Source organism: Metopolophium dirhodum, chromosome 4 (genome assembly GCF_019925205.1).
Source record: "Metopolophium dirhodum isolate CAU chromosome 4, ASM1992520v1, whole genome shotgun sequence".
NCBI lineage: Eukaryota > Metazoa > Arthropoda > Insecta > Hemiptera > Aphididae > Metopolophium > Metopolophium dirhodum.
The window spans coordinates 28,857,192-28,881,387 of NC_083563.1; the positions used below are offsets into that span (position 1 = coordinate 28,857,192).

The window sequence follows — 24,196 nt, forward strand, 5'->3', positions numbered from 1 at the left end:
AAGATTTGTGTCTCGTGACATTTTTCTTTTTAGTTGTTTAAACGCACGAACATACTTTCACTAAGCGAAATAATGAAATGTACTCTACTGTAAATATAGTTCATTGAACCTTTCACCGTGTGGTGGAATATGGCACATTGTTAAGCTATGACTAGGCTTTTGGCCTAATTGCCTTGTATACAATACATTCTTCTTTATCCCGTGATATTTGTGACGGAGAAATCGTGATCTTGTATAAAGCATTTTATGGACTTTATTTGAAATTTGGACCATTTAATTATGTGAAATGTATCTAATAGAAATGTATCTAATATATAGTCGTTAAATAAACATGTATCTTATTCTTTCCAATATTTAAATTTGTTTTCATAAACTTAATAATTAATGAACTAATAACTTACCGTTGTTGTTATTTGTTGGTAAATTAACAAATTGTCTTGACAAAATTAATTGTGTTTTCATGAATATTAACATTAAAATAATTAACTCTATTATTACTACCACGTCTTGTACTAATTATTTTGTTTGTTGATTATTAAATGTACTGTAGGTATACTTTATATCTAATTTAATATCATCTTTTGTTTTTCCATTATGTTTCGGTCAAGTTAGGAATATCATTCTCTATTATTAACACATAACAGGATTGTAAACATTCTTATCCGCCCACTCATGCTACTTACCTCTAAGTAACATAGTACTCTTATCATCTAAAGTAACAAAATCGTTTAGCAAGTCGTGCAGTTCGTCAGTTTCACGACTGTGACAGTCGTGATGACCGGACCTCTTTTAATTGGCACAGATGACTATAGTATCACGACCACTGTCCATCAATTTCTCTATGAACATACCTTCACCAATTCGTCAGATCCTTTTACTTCCCAAAATCACAAACAAAATGTATAGACAGAGTTATTTTCGTAGCTTTAATATAAGTAGGTATTTAAAATTATTAGGAAATCTGGATTCTGGAAACCGGGGCACGTTTAAAAGCCTTTAAGTATGACCTAGCTTTTTTTCTTTTGTTACTGACAGAGGTGTTCCAAATATAATAATTATAAACAAACAATAATAATATTACCTAATTGACATAATAATGACACAATAATGATATTATATCACAATTATTATATTATAGCATATTAATGTGACAAAATAAATAAACATTTTTATTAATAGTCTATTAAAAGTATGTATTAAACAAACTGTATAATATATTTTTAAATTACCTTAAATCGAGGGAGTTGCCAGAGATTGAGAGTGTTTATAGACGGATTTCTTAAGAGGACATATTATTATGTGTCTCCGTACAAACGTACAACATTGTACATTTTTTTCAGCAGTTCCCATTTAGTATAGTGACTATAGTAAGTATTAACCTTTAATAATGTAGTAAATTTACCTGTTATCATATCTAAATATCTGTGTTTTCACATGGATTTTTTTACGATATTTTGATTTGTTAAGAAGTTATGAGAATTATTAAATGTTACTAATTCACATACTCATAATTTGCTTAAAAATTATAATATAAAAAAGAAACCACGTGAAAACTGAAAACATAGATGTTTTTACTTAATGTTATTACTTATTACTATTAAGTCACTCTATTATTAAAGGTTAATACACAAAATTGGAACTGCTGAACACACATTTGTTATGTCGTGCCATCCTGTTAAATGTTAAGATTTAACGTATCATTCATAAAACATAATAGATTATATTAATATTACCGTTGGAAAGTGTGTTAATACAAAATACGTATTTAAAAATGCTACAGTGTCAAATAAAATGTATTATTGTAGAAGATCTTCAATCTTGTGATCGGTCACGATTTGACCTTTCCACTGCGATTTGTTTCTTGTTAGTTGTTTCTATAAATACCGGTCGGACAACATGAATTAAACCATCTTAATTATATTATAATATATTATATGTTTAATAAAAATTTATTTCAATAATAGGTATAGGTACTCGTTTATTGAATAGGTATATTGATTAAATTATATCATAATAATTAATAACTAAAATTGTTACCATTTTATAATTATTATAGTATACGTATTACAGATATATATAAAATATATAATATGCATGTAATAAACTAATAAGTTATCACTCATCACTAATAACATCAAATGTATGTATATTTTTATTGAAGTAAACACAAAATACCTTAATAATACATTTAAATAAATAAATTCTTTTTTATCAGAATCTGAGTATCGCTATTTAAAAAAACGTATTTATTGTAATTTGTAATGCTATAAAACTCATTATTGGAAAAAAAAAATAGTAAAATGATAATTTTTAATTTGTAACTACATAATTAAATTGTGACTTAATTAATCTATTGAATCTTTGGCGTCGGGATTCGGGATAAGTACAGTGCTGGATAATTGTTGTGTCTATTTGGATAAACTCGTGATATATTAAATTATGCCATCATTTTAGGTCATGATAATTTGCATTCAACATCTTTGTTGTGCTAAGAGTTCATTATATTTTGAAGTTTTATCAGATTCGGATGTAGAAAGAAATTTGGAAGACTGATATGATGCGCAATACCACTGAAACTCGTTTATTAAGTAATAACAACCTTATAACTGCAATATACCTCCCAGGTTTGGTGTTGATCAAACTCGAAAATAAATCTTATTGTGTTCAAGGTTGCCCAATTTGCATACGGACAGTAGGCGTATTGAAGAACGCTACTATACTAATTTTGAATTTTAACACCAAGCTTCAGGTACAAATAGCTTGCTATGATTTTCGGGGCGCGGTTTTTCTTTCGTCATCTCGTGTTCTATTGTCTGTGTAATCATTTGTACTTTAATTTTAAAATAACCGGTCACTCCTTTGAAAATTCTCAGCATTACAACATTATTGCCACCACATTGTTTTCAAATGTTCCTAAGGCATTCGTTTTGACCCACTTATGTAAATGAAAGAAGCGATACTCGGAGAAAGAAACAAAAGCAATTCATTAAGATTTAAATGTAGGTAGATAGTTTATACTACAACGATTAAATAAATATGTCAGATTTTATGATGTTATTATAGACATTTTATCAAATACTTTTTATTTATGAATGTTGCTTATGTTTGATAATATTTACGTATTATTTTTAGTACCAGAATTTCGTATATTGTCAGATGATCTTAGAAAACATAGTTCTTTGAGAGTTAAATTTATTTTTTATCTACTTACAAAACCTAACCATTTCGGTTTGTTTTTAAAAATTTAATTTTAACTAAGGAAACCATATGTAAATAATATGGTCAAATTGTTATTAAGTTAACGTATATTAATAAGTTATTTTACATACAATTTGTACAATCTAAGCTAAGTTATATATCTAATTATTTAATACGTATTTGAACTTGTTCAAACATATTAAAAAATATTAATGATAAATACTAAATACCAAACAAATAATATGTATCAACTGCAGTATTATAAAAACCATATATTTATACACTTAATATAAAAGTGCTTATAGTGAATAGTAATTCGTTTTTATTTAGATATGATAATTTCAAAAATTTAAATGTAATGGAACCCGATAATTGTATGATATATAGTTTTTCGTATGGTCTTAATCTCAAGGACTATTCAATATCTTATATTCTTAAATATTTCATGTATTTGGTGGTCTTAACTATAATTTAAATAGTACGATTCCTGTATTAAAATTTCATCGTGGTCTTAGTAACCGGTTTTTATAACCAGCTGTCAGGATTTATCGAAAATATTCAATTTTACTAATATTATATGACATACAGGCATATACGAGGGCTATAGCATGTATAAAAATTTAATAAGTAGAATATTAAACTATAAAACTACGTTATAAAACATGAAAATAATTAATATTTTAATTTTGAAAATAATACGATTTGTAAATTATTATTAAAATAACACCATTTAATACAATATAGTTGCATGGATTAAATATTTAAATATTTTTATTCCTTTTTTTGTATAGTTTTTAATACCATTAAAAACTATCTGTTAAAAGAATTTTAAAGAATCTAAAAATACTTTTTATCTTATAGAACATTGTTATATATATTATTTAGAAGGGTGATAGTTATTTGAACCGTAACACTTGAGGGTGAGCACTGTGCGTGTTTCCTTTTGGTTAAAAACCTTCGCACCACCCTTCTAATAATTTTAACAATATCTGTTTTCCAAATAATAATTTTCAACGTTTTTATTATTAGTTTGAATGAATTAATGATAATATTACTTATTAGAATGTAAATACCTAGTATATTTGTTAGTCAATTACGATAATATTAAAGCGAGTCGATGAAGTTTAATATACTTTACAATTATTCAAATTAAATTTGTTGAGGTTAATTATTAAAATATTTAAAAACTACCTAGTTATATATTTTCGATTAATTATTTTAGTTAATATTTTGTTTGTTTCTAAATGTACCATTGTTTTGTTAATTTTATTTTGTTCTTAATTTGCTCAGTATTATGGTGTTAAGTTTTTAACATATAAAGTTAAAATGTTAAATATAGTAAAGTTACTACATATTTTATAATAACGATTCGTTATTTTATTTTACAGTCCTAGCAACGCAGTTCTAAATTCGTTGGATCAAGCTAAAATATATTTGCAAACTCAGGGTACATGCAAATGTGGACTTGAATGTCCTTTTCAGTGTGAACACGTTTTTAATTTCGACGCAAAGGTAATGAAATATATACACATACATATTATTTAAAACAATTTTTGACAATTGTTATTCACATATTCCCGTAATTTTTTTATAATACTCACCCTTTTTATATACCAGTTTATTATAAGCAATGTTAGAAGCCTATACAGGCAGATGTTACTTACAGCGTTAGCCCCCCCCCCTCTCTCTCTCACTCTCTCTCACTCACTCTCTCTCTTTCTCATCTTTACCAACAGCTGCTATTCCGGGTTTGTAACTGTTGATAAAAAATTCGGAATTTTTATTAACAAACCAGGGATACCTAAACCTAAACTCAAACCTTTATTTTCGTGTTTTTGGCATTTTAAAAATATTCATTGTCAAGAATGAACTGAATTGCTAAAGGTTTATGTACTCGAATGTTGTTTTTTAATTTAAACGAAACTATTCGTCGCGTTTTTTTAGATTGTTAAAAAATGACGTCATACGTTTTTGACCTTCTCCCCTACATAATTTTTTGTCACCCTTCACGTCACAATTCTACCAAGTAAATTTTCAATGCATACTCTCTGGGACCCTAAGAAAGGGGTGAATTAAAATTTTCTATAGGTAACTTATTCTTTTATTTTATATATTTATTTTCTACTTGTTAATCATGAAAAAAACGTATTCTATTTAAACAAAACATATAATTGAATTTAATCTTTTTAATTAATTTTGAAATATAACGATGAAAAATAATAATTATAATTAAAGCTATTAATTTCTTTCAAACAATTATGATTTTGAATAGAAAAACTTTATCTTCAAATTTAATTTATTATTATAATATTATGATATATTACGTAATATATACGTTGTATAGTACAATATACTGTATTATATTATACGTTAAATTAAATAAAAATACATTAAGAGACATCGGCACATTTCATTCGTGTAAATGTGTAATATATAATATATAAATAATTTGAATCCATTCAAACACCATTTCAAAAGGCCGAATAAGTTAACCTGGACTTTGAAGAGGTATTTTATTTTTTTAGTGCGTGGTATAATCGAGCATTTTATCGCTGGTTGGGGTTGAGTGGTGGAATAGTACAGCCGGTGCAGTATTGATGTTTTCAATGCACATTTACTAGTAAAAACTTTTTTCAGCGCATTTGCGATAAAACATTCTATATAGTATTACCCTTCCTTCTAAACATTTCCATTTTATTGACCACATATGTTAAACAGTCCCATTGTTTCCTCTATAAAGTCTACACTATCCAATATTCCAATCTCATCAAGGCAACTTTTATCAAACTTCGTTCGGACTGCATTATTGACATAGTAACTGATAATACATTGTTCATTCGTCATTGATCAAGTGAACTTAGTGAACAAATAATTACTTACACTAATTGTGGCTCACAAATGCGGTCTAATAAATTTGTACTGTTGTCTGTTGTGATATATGATGATCAATGTAATATAAAATACTCTTACTAAACAAAACTGGATTATTAACACAATAGTTTCAGTAATTGTTATGTTGCAATCGTTTTAGTAAAAACATGAACCTTATGGGTACTTACTTACTAAATAACTATCATATTATAATACACTTTTAAATAACTGCTAGCTTTATATTATTTAGTATATATTAGCTATACGACTTACTATTGTAACTAATCTCTCTATATATAATATATATTATATAGTATATATATTATCAAAACTAAATTAAGTCATGAAAATTTATAATTTTGCGAGTCAAGTATTAATTTATATAATTTAATAGTCCATGTTTATGTATTGTTGGAATAATGGGAGGAAGCATTGTGAAAAAATTTCCTCTACCGTCTTCGGTTTTTAACAAGAAAAAAGGTATTAACTATTAATGGTACTAAAACTGTGCTTAAAGACTAAAGTTGTTATTATTTTTTTTTCTACAATATTTTTGTTGGTATATTTTATAAAATATTAAAAAATGTCCTGTTTAAATTGGTTTTTATATTTATAATTTATGTTCATAATAATAATAGCAGAAAAGAATAACTTATATATGATAATTAGAAACTTTCTTTTAAATTAATTTTGTATTCTCGTATTTGAGTCATTAGTGAAGTTTAGTTTATGTTCAACTTGAGAACTTAGGTATGTAATCTGTTAAACATTTAATTTCTTAATTTTATGTTATTTAACGGGAAAGTTTATGCAGTTATATGCACACGCACATACGATTTTGTGTATGCTCCTTTGCATACCCATCAACACGTCATATGGCAGCAGTTAGGTGGCAGGTGTCAGCTATAGCATATAAAAGTATTACCAGGTGTGAGGTGCTGGTTCCTAAACTAACGTCGTAATTTAGACGGCATAATCGTGTGCACAGACAATGCGCTTGTTATTATTTTTACGCGCTTAATAATTATTTTATTATATTTATCACTACTTATCAGTTATGACGTACCTATGCATTTCCAATCGTTATATGTATTCTATAATGTTATTAATTTTTTATTATAAAAGTAAACTTTGCGGTGATGAGTAGATTATTTTTTCTTAATAAACTTATACTATATAATAAGATTTGAATATTTAACAGAGTAAATACGTCATTAAGTTATCGTAATTCGTAAGTTTAAGATTCATGTATTCATAACTCATAAGTGTCTTCTGGACAGAGGTTTCTTTACTACCGACATGTTTGTTGGAATTACATTTTTTTGATTTATATGTATATTTTGTTTTTAAATATAATATGATACTAGTTGTCTATAATGCATTTTCATGCATATACGATATCGGATATACCCGTCACATAAAGGGGTAACTTCTTTTTTTCATCGTGGAAATATAAATATAAATTTTTAATTTACTTCATTCCCGCTTTTGGTAATAATTGTTTTTGCCATACGCTAAGTTTAATTTATTAAATTTACAAACTGGATATAATATGTGGGTTACTTTTGGTGATTATTAACTAATAGTTATGTCATATATTAAGAGAACGTCACGCCCGCATGTGTTGTCTTAGTTTTACACACGTACGATATAGACAAAACTAGTTTACGCAGTTTAAATCACTCAATTTTGGTTCTATAGTAAAAATACCTATATAATAAAATTGAATTGTGACAATATTTCTGGGGCAAGTCGTTGCATTTTTTCCATTATATCAAATATAACGTTCATTATATCGTTTAGAAATAGCATACATTTCAACAAATACCTTTAAATTTTCAAAATTAAAATTTTTTTTAAAAAACTTATTGTCTTGCCATCAAAAATATTGTCATATTTTAATTTTGTTATAGGTGTTTTATTCCAACACCTAAATTGAGCGAGTTTTACTCAGACTGCGTAAACGCGTTTTGTCTATGTCGTACGTGTATAAGACGGAGACAGCACATGCGGGTGTGACGTCCTCTTAATTAGATGTTTAGGTATATCTTTATGCAACGAGTTATACAATTTAATATGCTGGGTGTATTGTGTTAATAGGTGCGTATAAGCTTGTGACTGATGAGATGTTTCTAATTTTTTTTAGAATATTTTTAGACTACTTTATTTAAATATTTTTTTAAAAACGTATGTCACTGATTTCTTTAAAACTTTCTAAACATGAAAGAGAGAACCTGATTGTTATTTAATTTGAATAATATGAATTTAAGAATTAATATAGTATAGTAAATATAAGTACAACTGTTCAAGTGATTTACAATTTGTATTTAAATTTAAACATAACAATATTTGTATTATTCTAATTCCTATAATGTATTCAAGATATAAAACAAGTAGAGAAATACAAGGTCAATATTTTTATGTTAGATGCATAATAATTTAAGTAATAACATTTAAAAAATTATGTATAAATATAAATTACAGCATTTAGTTAAAAATGAAAAATCGACGCCAATATGTTTATTACGCATAAAGTATAATAAAACATTAACTCAAAACTTCTTCAGAATTCTCATCTCTAAAATAATAAATATCAATCACAATGTAGGTACATGTAGTATGGGATTAAATTTCCACAAACAAATCTTTTGTAGTAATTTAATTTAATAATTATAATAACACTTAGTTACCACATTACCACAGTATCCACTAAAAGTGTACACTAAAAGTACTACAATTTTATCATGTATATCGTACATGTTTATCATTATTTTATAATGTTAACGAACCTAATAAATATTTGATATAAATTATAAAACGTACTATATTGCTTTGAATAGGTGTAAAATTGTAATATTAAACATTGTATTGAACGGTCCGTCGGTCGGTTGCACGTACTCTTTTAAAATGTAACAAAAAATTACATAGTTGCTGCTCATTTGTCATATTTAAAAATTATCATTCATGAGTAAAATATGACACCACTTGTATAATATTGTACGTTATACGTCTAGAAAGTTCTAAAACATTTGATTGTTATTTAATTTATCAACTTTATATAATAAGATACAAGAAAATGCTTTACATTAATTAATTTAATTATATTTCTTAACCATCACTCATCAGTCTTTTAATTTAGACCACATAACTTTTTATTGAATTCAAATTTTTATAATTTTAAACTTTTGAGATATAGTTTATGTGATAGTATTTTTGAGGTCAAAATAATTATATATTTGTAAATGTATACATAATTTCAATTGGATAAACATGATATTATTAACAGTCGTCGATTAATAAATACACTAGTACTAACAATTCTATTAAAGTTAAAAAGATTTTTTATAATTAAAAGAAATGAATTTATTTTGTCAAGATTTCTAAAGCTAGTGAATAAACAAACAATATTATAAAACTAACTTTCTAATAAAGCTTTATATAGAAATTTTGGAAAACGTGCTCCAAAAAAAAACAACAACAAACAAATACAAAATATATAATCATCATTTACTAGTAGACGTCAAGAGAACCGGTTTATGCTTAAGCTCTAAGAAAACCGGTCTCCCTGATGTTAATTATGAAGTTCTTTTTATAGTTTCGTATAATTCGTTTATTATATTATTTATACCATAAAAAAATAACTAAAGCTCTGTTTTTCGTATACCGAATACCGATTACCGACTCCTAGTATACTCCATTTTAATGTAATTTTATAAATAAAATATCATTTATGTGTGTTTGTTCATTAATACTATTGAAAAGTAAACATTGAGTTTGATTAACAATATTGAAGTGTTTCTATAAATTAGCCACTGATAACCTATTATAGACACCATATTATACTTCAATATATTTTAATAAAATATAATTTTTATACCTACTTCTGACATTATATAATTATAATTTGTTTGATATAAAATTGTAGTAGAACTATATAGTAAGTATATTATATTTGTACTACAATTTTACATCACTACGAAAACAGTGGATGCTACACCTTAATTCTAAACCGATTAAAAAAAATTTTTTACGTTCGTGACAATATGTATTGAAATTCATTTTTTAATAATTACAATTTATAATTTATTTAAAAAATTAAACAGTATTTCAATCACAAGGCAGTTTATTACTTACAAATCCTCTCAAACAAAGACGGTATATTCTCTCTAATAATTTTAAATGTATATATATTAAGTCCTCCTTATAAACACGTTTATAATAAAATTAATTTTAAAGTCAATAAAATCATATTTTAAATTCTATCTATAACATTGTACATTTTAATAATAAATAATAATAACATAGTTTATGTATAATGGAGATTTGTATTGGTTAACAAGTAACTCTTTTTAGACTGACTAGTTAATAATACAAAATCTGTTGAAAGATGACAATGGTTTGGTTAGTATTATTTAATTAATTATTTAAAAATGCTAATACTTTTAATACACAATTAACTATTAAGACCTACAATATATTGTGATCAAGTACCATGAAGGTCATGTTATTTTTCTTTTGAATATTTAGCTTCAACGGAAACGTATTTTTTAAAACAACAATCGAATTACCAAGATGTCTGTGACTGGCAGACCGAAACTGTTGAGTTCTTACTGTTTTCCCCTACATATTGTGTAGATATTTGTTGAGTGGTAATTATCGTCTAATGCTTTTGTTCAATTTGGGTTTGGACAAAGTGAAACAAACCAAATTCTGCTGGTTTGATGATATTTTTTGGGACCCGTCCAAAGCGATCGCACGATAAAAATATACACTGTATTAAACAAGCTATTAATAATTTGCAAACGAGCGCCAGCTTTGAGGTTTTAAATTGTTGTCATACAATTTGACATAATATGATTCATTAAATAAAGTTTTTTTTTAAATGTAATTAAAACAAATTTATTTTTGAACTTTAACAATACTAATAAAATAATAAATAACTTATAAGTTATAACTAAATAATAGCGAATAATAATTTGTACCTATACATGCGCAATTGATCCCATAAATGACGTTCATTGAAGTTTTTAGTTATTATATTATATTGGCTTATTTTAAGCCTGGTTGGCCTATTTATTTATGATTTATGGATAAGATTGGTAACATATTTCTATTCGTATGTTATTATTATTACTTTTTTCTTACTCGTTATTTTCTGTTTCTCTTAGGTAAGTGGTTATTTTCAACCACATAAGTTATTATTAATAGATTGTAGTTGTTATTTTTTTACATTGTTACATTATTTTGCCGTACTGATTAGGTATTAGAGATAATGCAGAAACATTTAAAATATTTACCTAATAAATTTAAATTTCTACTATAAATTCGTTGCAATAGTTTTTGGTTAATTTTTATCAAATACATTTTGCCATAACTAAAAGGAATGTATAGACGTCATGAAATATTTAACGATTCTCACGATCTTTACATTTGTTTACACACATGCATATAATGATTTATTTGATATTTGGCCTTGATTTTTTTTTTCATTTATGAAGTGTCATAATTATTATCAAGGCGTAGCCATTAACCATTCACAAATCTTGTCCTTGACAAGTCTACTATCCTCCAAAAATTCCCCAAGGTGACACTCCCACATATTTATTTGTAATGCTATTACATACTTATATAAATCTTTTATCCAATTATTCACATATATCAAATACATCATAATATTTAAATATAAGTTATAACGTTTATGTACAAAACATATATAATATAGATTTATATTTAATTAATTTATAGGTAATGACGAAACCTACGTCGGGCCTCAACACTATGACCAATCTTTGCAATCATAAGAGAAAAATGATGTTTAACAATCCCGAAAATAGATTTAGCAAATATTCCTTAGAAATGGCAGAAAATCGAAAAAAAAGAAAACTTTCTGGTGTCCAACAACAATATTCATTTCCTCCTTATGAAGGTGAAAAAGCCGGAAAAGAAAACTTCTCACAAGTTTCAAATTCTCATCAAGTGAGACTTTATTAATAATTCTGTATATTATTATTAGGTATACATTTTTAAAATATGTTAATAATGTAAAATTTGTATTTTTGTAGATGCAATGGCCAGATCAATCTACTGTTCCTAGTCAAATAAGATTTTCGTCTCAAGGAACATCTGCAATGTTAAATCCTCAATCTCCGCAACCTATATTGAATACTCAAGGACCAGAAGTAATGTCACAAGGTATGCAGCATGTAGTGCCAAATCCTCAAACTCCACCAATACTAAACCAAAGTTCATCTGTGATGTCAAATTCCCAAGGACCAATTATGCCTAATTCTCAAAGTGCAATGATGTCAAATCTTCAAGGAACTGTGATGCCAAATTCTCAAGAAAATGTAATGCCTAATCCTCAAGGAACAATGATACCAAATACCCAATCCCAATCAATGGGCTTGGGAAATCCAAGAGTTCCTCACTACCCAAACCATTCATACCAGCAAGACCTTGGATATGAACAATCATATCGAAACGGTTATAGGTATAACTCCCCTCAATGTAGATCTCATGAAACAACTGCATTACAACCGGACTCTTCATGTCAACCACATCACCAACAATATCAAAATGAAATGGCATCACAAGAATATTATCAAAAAAATACGCATAGTATGTACCAAACAGAACAGATGCAATATAATAATTATGATAGTCTAAGAACCCAAGGGAGTTGCCGTTTCAATTGTTCTAGTCATTGTGGACACTATTGTAATTCGAGTGATCAAAATCCTAGTTATGGTAACCAAATAAACTCATATCAACAGCAACCACAGTCACAGCCTATACGACAGAATGAATCTACAAATCATGAATATTATCCTGATATGTACCAAGATCAAAATAATTATACAGAATCTTATCCAGACAATAGAAATAATCCAACACAAGAATATCCATCACAGTATGAATATGAGCCTCAACCTCAGTCACAGTGTCATCATCATATGGATTGTAATTTAAAAAATAATGTTTGTACTACAATTAATAACCAAAGTCCTGTTGAGGCTCCACAGATAAGACCACTAACTCCACAAGTTAAACAAGTACAACAACAAATAAACACACAAAATATACAACAATCAATTACAAAACAATTAAGACCTCAACATAAATCAACACCTCCCTGGCAGCTTAATAAACATCAACAAATACCGCAACAACAAATACCGCAACAACAAATACAGCAACAACCTATACAGCAACAACAAATACATCAACAACAAATACAGCAACAACCTATACAGCAACAACAAATACATCAACAACAAATACAGCAACAACAAATACAGCAACAACAAATACAGCAACAACAAATACAGCAACAACAATTACAGCAACAACAAATACAGCAACAACAAATACAGCAACAACAATTACAGCAACAACCACATATACAGCAACAACAACATATACTGCAACATGAATGTTCTAAACAAGTAGTTGAGGATCGAGTACCTCCCATCCATCATCATATTCCCCAAGTTTCCAGAGTAGAAGAAAAAAATCGAAAGCCACTTAAACAATCTACTAAAACTGTTAATTTTGGTAGAAAATCTAAGTCTCCATCTGAAGAGGACAGTTACCCATCATTTTTGGATGATCCAAGCGGCTATTTAGCACAACAGACAGCTCTACTGAATAATACAATAAGTACCAATTCATTTTCACCATTATCTCCTCCTGCAAGACCATACAGACAAGAAAAACCTAGGTACACAACAAATGTTACAACAATGGCTAGTGGTCGAACAGCTAGTTCAAATACAATTACTTCAGTGCTGGCTGGTAGAGCCAATACATCTGTGGTAACGGTGAACACATCTGAAGACCAAATGTTACCACCTAGTCGTCAACAACCAGTCACATCCAAAACACCCTTAGAAATGGTACAAAGTGTTGTAAGCAGCATACAAGTTCCTACGTCTTCAGAAAAATCAAGTATTCAACCAAGCCATATATTATTGACAAGCAATGGACAATTTATAATGGCGTCAACTAAAATACAATCACCAAATACTTCCCAAGTTCTTTCAACAGTGCAACAACAACCTACTGTCCTTGTAAATACTTTACAGGGAGGTCAAAGTACCTTACTACTTCAGCCCGGAAATGTTATGACTGTTGATCAAGTACAGGTACCACAACTTGCTGTTGCTACAGGAAATATAGATAATAGTGGAGCATTTTCACCAAGAGGCTCAAATCTATTATCTCCGCCAGATTCCAAACGTAAAACTATTAATTCTAAAAAACGAAAATCACCCCAAATATCTCCTAATCATCAGAACAATTCTAGTGTATTGTTACAACCTCAACAGCAAAACTTTAATCAGCCTGTTGTTCAAACATTAATACTTCCAAATAAAACCACCCAATATGGTAACCAACAACTGATAACAAATGTGATACAACCTGTTAGTCTTGTTCATAATCTTCCATCTATCCAACAATTCATTGTACCAGCAAATTTAGGTGGTGTAGTTATGGCCGACAATTCCATTCTACAAGACGCAGTACAATTAAATGTTATATCCCCATTTTCTAATACTGGTCAAAATTTATTACCTACTGGAATGGTTTTAAGGACCCCTCAAACACAACAAAGAACACAACAAAGTAATCAATTTATTGTAAATAGTGTTGGCCAATTGAGCCCTATTTTAGCTAGCTTGAGCCCTAATCAGTCACAAAACCAGAATAGGAATCAGCAGCAAAATGATTACATACATGTAGTACCATGTTCTATTCAACAAAATCAAGAAAATACCACTGTAGTTCAACAAAACACAACCATCGTTCAACAGCAGATGACCATGGTATCTGGACAACAAGGCAACGAGCAAGGCAATTTAATTATAAATGAAAAACAAGGTCAAAATTACATTATTGCCGATAATAAACAACAAGGGTTTATTCTGAGTCCTAAAGATAAGCAACAGTCGGGTGGCACACATTTTATTTTAAATAATATGAATTCTGAGAAGCAAACCCAAAGTTTTATAATTACAAGTCCAACTTCTGGCGATAAACAGCTTTGTGGAAATTTCATTCTTGAAAAAACCAATTCATCAGGGAATTTCATTATTACTACAACAAATTCTGATAAAAATTCTAAATTTGCTAAACACTCTGTGTCTACACAAACTGCTACTGGACAACAAGTGTTACAGATTTCATCTACACCAGCCCTAATTGTTGCTACAAATCGTAATGCATATGTTGGTAGCCCACCTGATACAACAACTTTAAGTCCTGTAAGTGGACAAAGTCCTTCAGCTAAACCAGAAATGCCTTCAAGTTCTATTACAGCTGATTTGGACGCTGCATTATCACCATCATCAACATTATCTGATATGCAAAATAGACAACCAATGGTTCATTGTATTTCAAGTAGTAACGTAGTGGATTGGTCTGATAATTCAGCAGACGAAAGAAAGACTATATCCAATGCTTCTGACTCACCAAACATGTACTCCATTGAACATTCATTTCCTAGATGTAAGTAGTTCAACAACATTTTGAACTTAAAATGGTCGATTTTTTTAATAAAAAACATTTTTTTTTTTAGGATACAATATCATAAGCAAATATTTGGCACAAGAAAATCCAACCACAAGGTAATGATGCACATCTTGGCCATCAAAACAAGTTCCTATAAAAAAATTTAAAAATAATAATAACAATATTGTGTTGTTTAAGAGAAACTACAATCTGTAATTTTAAAAGATGTATAATATTTCCTAAATAAGTTAGGTTATTATATATTATTGCAATGTAATGTTCCTCTGATCGAGGCATATTTTATAAATATTATTTTGTGTGTTAATACGTTTGTTAAAAAAAAAAATTAACAATCGTTAAACGAAGTTCTTGAGAACATATTCTTTTTAATTTAACGGTCAGCCTTTTTCTGTTTCCTCAAATTTCCTAAATTTTTACCTCAAGTATAATAGAACAGCTTCTAATTTAGAGTTAATAATAATAATCAAAATCTGAATTAGTTCATAAAATTAATTATTTTTTATTCAATACATTTACGCAGTACATTTAAAAAATTATTCCTTAAATTAAAATTCAAACAAATTAGTTATTTATTTTATTTTATGTTTAATGAGTAATGTTTAGATATCATTTTCAATACCAAAATATTTGTTGTATCAATTGGGCAGGTATCAGAATTTAAGAAATCACTAATAAATTTAACAAATTTGTATTTGATAAAAGAAACAATTGGAATTGATTAAATATTATATTTTTAAGTATTTTAAATATTCAATACCCTGTTTATTCACAAACCAAATACAGAATGAAATTCTTAAGAACTTCAGCTGCAAATGATTTAAATTTTTTTTTAATGTGAATAACTTATTCTCTGTACGTACTTTTTTATGATCAAGTAACAGAAATATTTATTTTAAAATTCAGCCCATGATATTCGTTTTTAGGTCTAGTTATGTCTAATGCTTATTGAATTTACCATCTAATTTATTAGATTACTTAAGTATTACCTGTCTAATGCCAGGTTGCATGAACCATCACTAAATATTTAATGAATCTGATTTAGTGGCCCATGAGTGTCCATTAAATTTTATTGAACCATTAAATTAATATATTTTTCATGCAACCCGGCATAATCATTGTAAATATATATATATGTATGTATATTATTATTATGTTTAATATCAAATTAACATCATTGATATTTTATGAAAATACTTTTAATGATATTTGAAATTACATTTTTGACATTTTACGTATTATATTGAGACTTAAAATTGTATTCATTTTTTTACTTATTACAAAATTATTTTTAAAATGCAGACCATTGGTTTTTGTAAAATTTGAAACTTTCTGGAAAAAGAAATTTTTCTAGCAATACAATGTATGATATGTAATTTTGTTTTTTAAAGTTATTTTCAAATATCAACCACCGAAATATTTTTTTTAAATAGAGCAGGAAATAGAGTGATATACCTGTATAAATATTATATTATATTTAACATATTATGTATATAATCAAATTATTCAATTGTATTAACAAATACAATTTAGACTGTATATTTTATATTTTTAAAGCTAATAAGATGTTACTTGTTAGAACATTACTATCGTGTATTAAAATTTAAGAAAATCATTTATTAATTATTATTGACAAATTAATCGAAATCTGTGATTTTATGTTTCGTTTAAAATTATTTTTTCTTATGATAGTCTTTGTATATTACTGTTTTATTATTATTTTTTCTTTTTTTGTTGCACGTTTAAATTTTTTAAGTTTATTTATTACTTTATTTTGAAAAAACTTGCTCCTTCTACGAATGAATGTTGTAGTTATGATATTATGCCTACACATATTTAATAGTTTTACTTAATTTATTTTACTCTCATCATCTTTAACTGACAATGATACCTATTCTCTTGCATACCAAAATATTTACTGTAGTCGTCTATATTAAAATAAGTCGTTAAAAGTTATTGTTGAAGAAATAAGTTGTACAGTTTTATATATAAAAAAAAAAAATAATAATGTACAAAACTCAATAATATTCTGGATTTTTTTTATACTCAGTCCACATCTATTTCACATAGTCCATAGTTGGAATACATCATATTATCATAGGCTTTACAATTATACATGTACTGAAAAAATCCTTACTTAAAATGTACATGCTAAAAATATATAAACTATGTGTACTTGAATAAATGAAGTGTACTGTTATTTTTTAATTATATATAATATGTTGTTTTAACACTATAAAACTAGTTTTGACAATATTTCTATTGTGTATTTCATCTTTTCTGTAATACCTACTTCCTATCTATTCTTTTGTACAATAATTTGTTGAATAACACAATGTTTATAACTATTTAAGTTTATTGTAAATCGATTAGGTCTAATCGTTATTAATTTGAACTACAAATTTATTTTTAATACTTAAAGAAAACATTTTATTTGTTTAACATTAAAACACTTACAATTTCTGTATACATTTTTATTTTAAAAACATAATAGAGCAAGATCTTATTGAAAAGGTAAGTACTAAAAGTCAAATAAAAGTATATCATCTGCTTACAATTTTACAGAAATATTATTTAGTTAACTTCTATGGTAAAAATAAAAAATCATTGTTATGAAGATTGACCCGTTAATAAATTAATGAGTGCAGCCTTTTCTTTCTCCTTCTTTTTAGTTACTTCCAAACTTCTATTTTTCCACATACTCTTCCGTAGTTTTATTGGCCTACTACCCACATATCGACCTAATAAAAAGAAAAATATATAATAGAAGCATTTAAAAATATTAAGAAGTAAAAAAGGACAAAAAATCAATACCATTGAGTTCTTTTGTAGCCTTAATAAAGTCTGCTGGGTCTTTGAACGATACAAACCCAAAACCTCGGGTTTTCATAGTGCGGCGATCACGTACTACACGGGCTTTTTGGAATGAAGGATATCGACTAAACGTTCGAGCTAATAATTCATCAGTGACGTCATTGCCTAAATCCCCACAAAATAATCGAAAATCGTCTGAAAATAAAATTTAAATTTGGAACACCTATTATATATAAATTATGTTGAAACAATACCAAATCAAAAATATATACTTTTATTTGTACTTGAAAATGTATATAATTGATTGCTACAGTTTATCAATACTTAAATTAAAAGGCATACCTTCATCCCATTCAGACAGCGTTTGATCTTCCCATACTTGTCCTCCAGAAGTTCTTATAAACTTCTTATTTTTTTTTCCTTTGCTCTTGGCAGATTGATTTGGAATTGATGCAGCACATTCAGCTGCAGCAACAGCATTACCTCCAGCTGATACAACAACTGTTTTAGATGTTGCTTTAACAGCCTCTGCCATTTCTTTACCAGGCAATATTGTGGGTTGTGACTTCTTAGATTCTTTTTTTAACGGATTGATACTTGTTGTCATTTTTAATATATCTTCTGCTTTAATCATCAAATCATTTGAAGGTAGTTGAGGTGGTTCAGGTTTGGATGTATACAGTTTAGGAGCACCACTAAAATACAGTTTATTTTTAAAAATATATGCATTTGTGTATCATATTGGTAGAAATTGAAATTACAAACCCACAATATTGTTATTTACCATAATTTTTTTTTTTATAAATAATACATTTTTAATGAAACTTTAATCTTACATCGATAAAATTGCAAACAAATATTTTTATTTTATAGCCTATGTGGCTATAGTAAAATTTAATTAAGTCAAGGAATAAATAACAAATCTATATATTGTCAACAGCTAGTACATTATAAACTTTACTAGTGGATAATAATAAATTTCAAATAATTATATTATAAAGTAAATTTAAGAAAATATTAAGTAACAATTAAGCATTTATAAAAGATAATATTACTATTACCCCATTTTTTAGTGGCATACTTGTATGACATTTATATTAGAAGTTAGAACAATAGAACCGTTAATTAATGTTTACTAGAAACTGAAAAGAAACAATCAATATATACCTGAGAATAACAGGACCAATTGTTTTGTCTACTTTGACATTAAATCTCCGTTGAGGTTGCTGTAATAGCATTTGGTTGTTAGAGAACGATGGTCGCATATTATTATATCCTTGAGAGGCAATTGTATTTTGTTGTCCCATCATTGAATAATTATCTAAACAAAATGTATAATATAATATAATAGTACTTAAATAAGGTAATAACTAATAAAGAATAAATAACATTAAACAAATTAGGACAATCATTATTAATTTTATAATTTTGAATTTCTATGACTAGGGCCCAAAACTAGATGATTTGAAAGTATTTTGAAAAGATGCTATAACAGGGAATAAGGCTACAAGTCAGAAATGTAGAAAAATTACCTGAATACCTAACAATATAAAAATTACTTAGATACATAAGAATAAACAAAAAACATTTTTTAAATTAATAAAACTAAATGCTCTCAAAACAAAAATAAAGTGGACGGTTTTTGTAAGAAGGTGGTCAAGTCAGTTTTTAAAAGTTGAATATTATACTTTTGTTTAGCAGATAATTTTACGCTGGATTAACTGGTAGCACTTCAATTTGGCTATATCCACAGACTACTAGTAGTAACTTAGATCATGTACGATCATATATGATCTAAGAATTGTACAGTAGTACTAGTAGACAGTACTACAGTAGTCTGTGGCTATATCCATAGGTAATATTATTAAGGAATAAATAGCCAAATATTAGTGCTACCCGTCGATCTAGCATAAACTTACCTGCAAAACAATAGTATAATATAAAATTTTTAAAAATTGACTTGACCACCTTCTTACAAAAACCGTCCAAGTAGATTTTGACATTTTTGTTGTATGTGATTCATTCAGGGGCGGACTGGCTACTTTTGGTCTAGGGTGTAAAATTAATTAGGGGTCCATAAATTTCTTTTAAACTTATTGAAATTGGGAAGAGTTATACATTACAATAAGAGATTAATTTAAGAAAGGGCCCGAAAATGGTAATTGGGGCCTGTATTATATATATGCATGGGGTGCTACCTGTTTTATAGTATCCTCGGCCAGTCCGCCCCCTGGGTTCATGGCCCATGTTTCATCTACCGGTGTTGATGGCAGGGACCAATCAAAGTCTGCTAATATTTCATAAATAAATTACTCATATGCTTGGCAATAATTATGACTGGTCTTTATGAGATAATCAGTGGTAAAATATGGTGACACAAATTTGTAATGTTTACAAGTGTTACCCAATTTTATTTTAACTATGTTATCCAAATAGTTAAATAGTATAAAGTACTCAATGACAAAGAATACTCGACACCTTCTATACAGCAGAATAACTTCCTCAGATTTTTTTTTTATTATTATTCATTATTTTAATTGGCACTAGGTCAAATTGTATTAACTTGGTTAACTCGAAATCTCTGATACCTTGAACTTTTTCCTGGTTCCTAAATTTTTTTATTATTTTATTATACTTGGATAACTCATTTTTTTTGCCGGTTTCAACATTGAGTTAACCAAGTTCGCTTAGTAATTAATAATTTAAAATTTGTTAATACGTTAGGTTAGACCATAAGAAGAATAACATAAAGTATCTTATTTTATGAATTTAAGAAGTTCTCAGGTTAGAATATTTGACAATGAAACTATTGATAATATAATACTGAAAATAATCTTATACCCTTTAACAATACTAAAAAAAATTGTTCGGTATTTATATAATTTTTGTACACCACAAAGCAACCAACTTTTATGATACGACAATAAGAAACAGCTATGGTATATTTATCATAGCCTTTTACATTAAGAAAAATGTATAAAATCACCGAAATATAAAAAATATACCATTGTAATATTCATACAATCATACAACTAATCAAATTACTATGTATTTTATTAAATTAAAAAAAAAACAATGCAAATGTATCAGATTCCAGGCCCTAGTTAAGATTGTACAACATGAATCATCATTTTGATAAATATTTACAACCGTTAAACTGTTAACCTGTGACACTGTAGTAGTTACGTTATTAATAACTGAAAACTGCTATACATTTTATGAAAAATATATTGACTTCAAATAATTTAAATGATGGATTAAGATTATAGATAAATATTTCAATTAAAATATGGTTTGATGACTAGCACATTTGTCTTTAGTTGAATACAAAACTTACAAGACTTGATTTCTCTTCATTATTACGTCACAGACAGTTCCAGAATTTTCAATAGGTATTAATCGGAAATCGGAATAGGTATTTTCTATAACTTAATAATATATTTTAAAGGTAATTTTTTCAAAAATATTATATCTAATATAAACTTTGAGGTAAGATGTTTATATATTATATAAATTTATAATTACCAGAATTACCGTATGATTGAGCACCAGGTGTTCCATCCATATAGTTGGGTATCCCAATTTCTTCTTCAAATCTAAAACAAACATTAAACCATTAAAAAAAAAAATCATTTTTACTACATTGTAAAATCTTTTTACTTGTTCATTTCGTCTTCCATCATACGAAGTTTGTCAAAAGCGTCAGCCATATCTGATGACAAAAGTAGATACTTTAAATTTTAATATATACCTAAGTGTCTCTCCAATAGTAAGTTATATTTCTGGTTAAAAAGATGGAGATAAGTCACAAATAAATAATAATGTAATAACTATAGTAATTAAACACTAAAGTAAAATTGAATATATTTAGGTATAGTATATAAATTAATAGGTAATGTTAAATTGTTTAGTAGTCAAATACTCAAATGTCAATAGTCAACACTTAATAGCTTCAGCATAATAGCATTGGTCTGTTGATCTGATATCCGGAGTGATATCCCTCGACTTGCTGTCTTGCTATGAAACATTGCAACACCCTGGCGGAGTCCAGTCACCAGTCACAACCTCAAGTTAGTAACTGGGTAACCACCGTATAACCACTCTTATCATTTTTCGGACAAGACCTTATCACTTATCACTCTCTTTTAGATTCTGAGCGGAGGGACGACAATTTTATTATAGTGTTTATAATTTTGTATTTTTAGTATAGATATAAAATTGGAGTGGAGGGGCACATAAGGATGACATAAAGAGATTTCCCCTCTTCTATCAGTGGATATTCTTCCCTGCTTCGGACGTTTTGTATTATAGTATAACTAGGTATATTATTTTCATTTTAAAAATCTTCAAAATTTGCTACTTTTCACAAAAATTTACGGTTTTTAACTATTAATAAAATCATATTATTATAATTAGCTAAACAAAAAGGTAATTTAATTTTTGAAAATTCACCCGGGGGAGGGGCCTCGGGTGACTTTTGGATCTGCTACTGAGTCACTTTAAAGGAAGTATTAAATTTAAATTCAATGATATACAATCATTGTACATTTGTACCCATACGAAAAATGATTCTGAGAAAAGACCCAAACGGTCAGCCTATATTATAATAATATTTTTAAACTACAAAAATCAATCGTTATTTTCCGTGTTTAAATATCTAATTTTGTCCAAATTTGGAGCCACAGCATCCATTAAAAACTGTGTTTAAATAATTTTTAGATTTTTTGTAACAAAAAAAACATATCATTAAACAATTAATACATTCATCACTCTAAACCTAAAATTACCGGCAGTAAAACTAAAAATATAACCGTTTTTCATGACCACGATTTAATGATCTACCATTTAGTGAAACAAAATATTAACGTTCCAATATAACTATTTGAAATAAAATACCTATAGGTTTTATATAAAAAAATATTTAATACATATACAGGGTGATCCGCCAAGCATACTCAGTTCTCACCGTCATTTTTTATTTCATAATAAATCTATTCAATTCTACAATAGCGTTTTGCCATTTATTAATATTTAATATTACATAAAAATCATAAAATTGAAACTAATTGAATTATTCAACACAGACATTTATTTTTGTCAATCATTACAATACATTTACAGCACTTGATTACTATAGTAATTAGGCTAATTAATTTTTATACAAACATAATATAATCATTCTATATACAATAATATTTTTAACATTTTAAGAGTTGTAGGTGGTATCTATATATGGTACATAAACTGTATACAAAGCAACGGCCACAACAGCAATTTATCTGCACTACGCGCATCCGCAGCACAATACACGACTACAATTTTTTTTAATGCGGGACCAAATCGAACGGCGTCCAGGCTTGATCGTTATTACCACGGTGTCTTGCTAGTTGCTGGCCCGCATTAACGAGTGACATCGCCACATAGGATCCCGTCAGAGTCTCAAACTCTGTTTGTACTGCAGCTGTGTCATCATACGGCGCTTGGATTTCCATTTCAGTGGTCATCACATCGATGTTTGGCATTGAAAAAACCCGTGTCTGGGTTTAACCGCCTTCACTTCTTTTTCGCGGCTCATTCGCTAACCAAACCATTTGGTCTGCAAAAGCAGCATTTTTCCAGTGGACTTGCAGCGTAATTGACTGTACGTCTCTTGGCCAAATGTAAATGCACAGCGTTATAGCCGTTAGAAACAATTGAAGACATGATAACAATAATATTAAAATAATTACAATTGGTTACTGGTTAGGTTAGGTTAGCTATACTATGTAGTAGGTATAGACAATAA

At 27.7% G+C, this 24,196-nt stretch overlaps 2 protein-coding genes across 4 annotated transcripts in view; one reads left to right on the forward strand and one right to left on the reverse strand.

Annotated features, from left to right (window-relative positions):
• Window positions 1-17,853, forward strand: part of LOC132943982 (putative mediator of RNA polymerase II transcription subunit 26) — a 29,403-nt gene extending 11,550 nt beyond the window's left edge. The window contains exons 3-6 of the mRNA XM_061013178.1: window positions 4,587-4,710; window positions 11,815-12,045; window positions 12,132-15,576; window positions 15,647-17,853. Of these exons, the coding sequence (XP_060869161.1) occupies window positions 4,587-4,710; window positions 11,815-12,045; window positions 12,132-15,576; window positions 15,647-15,648 (3,802 nt within the window). The 3' untranslated portion in view covers window positions 15,649-17,853. The remainder of the gene's footprint in view (window positions 1-4,586; window positions 4,711-11,814; window positions 12,046-12,131; window positions 15,577-15,646) is intronic.
• Window positions 17,854-17,999: 146 nt separating this feature from the next.
• LOC132943983 (RNA-binding protein 42-like) lies at window positions 18,000-22,431 on the reverse strand. Of its 3 annotated transcripts, none has more exons than XM_061013180.1 (6): window positions 22,072-22,431; window positions 21,946-22,007; window positions 19,579-19,732; window positions 18,754-19,106; window positions 18,412-18,606; window positions 18,000-18,338 (listed from the first exon to the last, which is right to left on the reverse strand). In XM_061013180.1, exons 1-6 carry the CDS (start codon window positions 22,119-22,121, stop codon window positions 18,208-18,210), a joined length of 945 nt encoding a protein of 314 aa, XP_060869163.1. In that variant the 5' UTR covers window positions 22,122-22,431; the 3' UTR covers window positions 18,000-18,207. The 3 variants fall into 3 exon arrangements, with proteins under 3 accessions (XP_060869163.1, XP_060869162.1, XP_060869164.1); XM_061013179.1 differs by having other exon boundaries at window positions 21,937-22,007; window positions 22,072-22,429; XM_061013181.1 differs by lacking the exon at window positions 22,072-22,431 and adding an exon at window positions 21,749-21,839 and having other exon boundaries at window positions 21,937-21,982.
• Window positions 22,432-24,196: the final 1,765 nt, after the last annotated feature.

Excerpts from the sequence above, each read along its gene's own strand:
- LOC132943983 (XM_061013179.1), bottom strand. The coding sequence starts at position 22,121 with ATGGCTGACGCTTTTGACAAACTTCGTATGATGGAAGACGAAATGAAC. Across the intron at positions 19,107-19,578 it reads ATTGGTCCTGTTATTCTCAG|TGGTGCTCCTAAACTGTATA; the intron begins GTATATATTGAT and ends ACTGTATTTTAG. Across the intron at positions 18,339-18,411 it reads GGCTACAAAAGAACTCAATG|GTCGATATGTGGGTAGTAGG; the intron begins GTATTGATTTTT and ends TCTTTTTATTAG.